General features: G+C 40.3%; 1 protein-coding gene across 1 annotated transcript; it reads right to left on the bottom strand.

Moving 5' to 3' along the window:
• Nucleotides 1-329: 329 nt before the first annotated feature.
• On the bottom strand, nt 330-908 carry LOC134238297 (uncharacterized). Its single transcript, XM_062720422.1, has one exon. The coding sequence runs from the start codon at nt 906-908 to the stop codon at nt 330-332; it is 579 nt and encodes a 192-aa protein (XP_062576406.1).
• Between the last annotated feature and the right edge of the window lie 344 nt (nt 909-1,252).

Here is a 1,252-nt window from a genome sequence, read left to right as displayed (position 1 = left end):
GAAATAATTATTTTTAATCTAAAATATTAAATCTTGCATATATTTAGTTACAGAAATATCATTTTCCGTTTTTTCTTAAACGTCTATGAAATAATATTGATAATTCTTTGAAATCTTAAATAAGTATTAAGCCGAATTTCGTTTTGAAAATACCAGATTCCTAAATATTTTGAACTATTTTGAGTGAAGAATCGTGCGTTTGCGTTAACAATCGTGTAAGATCGTGTAACGTGTAGAATCGTGAACGTGAAAGATCGTTCGTGTAACAGGTTTAATCGTGCGTTAATCGTGCGGAATCGTTCGTGTAACGTGATCGTTCGTGTAAGTTGTCAACAATAACGTTCCAGCCACTGTACCTCGTGATGTTGTAGAGGTTCTATTCCTTGGGCATGGTTGTTGTCAAAAGTGCGGCATGATTCACTTTTTTGTATGAAGTCCTTAACTTCAGTGTTCATTTGTGGCCAGTACACAGATTCCCTGGCTCGTCGTAGGCATCCCTCGATTCCAAGGTGTGATGAATGTATCCTTGTTAGCATATCCTTGCGTAGTGCTTGTGGAATAACTGCTCTGTCTCCTTTAAAAATGACTCCATTTTGGATAGACAGTTCATCTCTGATCTCAAAGTAGGGAACTATGAGTTCTGGAACTAAGGTTTTGCAGTCTGGCCACCCATTTCTGATGAATGCGCCTAAATTTTGCAGGGTATTATCCTTTGCAGTTTCGTCCTGAATGTCTTTCAAACGGTTTGGTGCAATTAGCAGGAATTGTAGCATACTAGTATTTATCGCTTCTACTAATGACTCCGCCTTTGATGGTTTCTCATTGGGCAGATACGCACGACTTAAGGTATCAGCTAGCTCCATGTTCTTTCCAGGACGGTACTTAAGATTTACTTCATACTTTTGCATCCTGAGCAGCATGCTCTGGAGACGCTTTGTAAAGAGGCTTATTCACAATCATCTCCAAAGGTTTGTGATCTGATTGGACTGATACTGGTCTCCCAAATGTGTAAACATTGAAATGTTCAAGCCCGAATATCACCGCCAGAAGCGTATTTGTGCGTAGCGGGTTTCAGTTTCGGTCAGGGCACGGCTGGCAAAGGCAATCGGCTTGTCCTCTTGCAACAAAGCTGCTCCAAGTCCTTTCTCCGAGGCGTCGCATTGTTGTGTTAGTGCCTTTTCTGGATTGAAGTACTGTAACACAGGATCTGCTGTGACTAGATTTTTCACTTATTTTACAGCTTCGTCATGTT

This window comes from Saccostrea cucullata, unplaced genomic scaffold (assembly GCF_032062105.1).
Source record: "Saccostrea cucullata isolate Sc308-1 unplaced genomic scaffold, CSIRO_AGI_Scuc_v1 ctg3242, whole genome shotgun sequence".
NCBI classification, from domain to species: Eukaryota; Metazoa; Mollusca; class Bivalvia; order Ostreida; family Ostreidae; genus Saccostrea; species Saccostrea cuccullata.
This window is presented reverse-complemented; position numbering and strand designations above follow the sequence as displayed.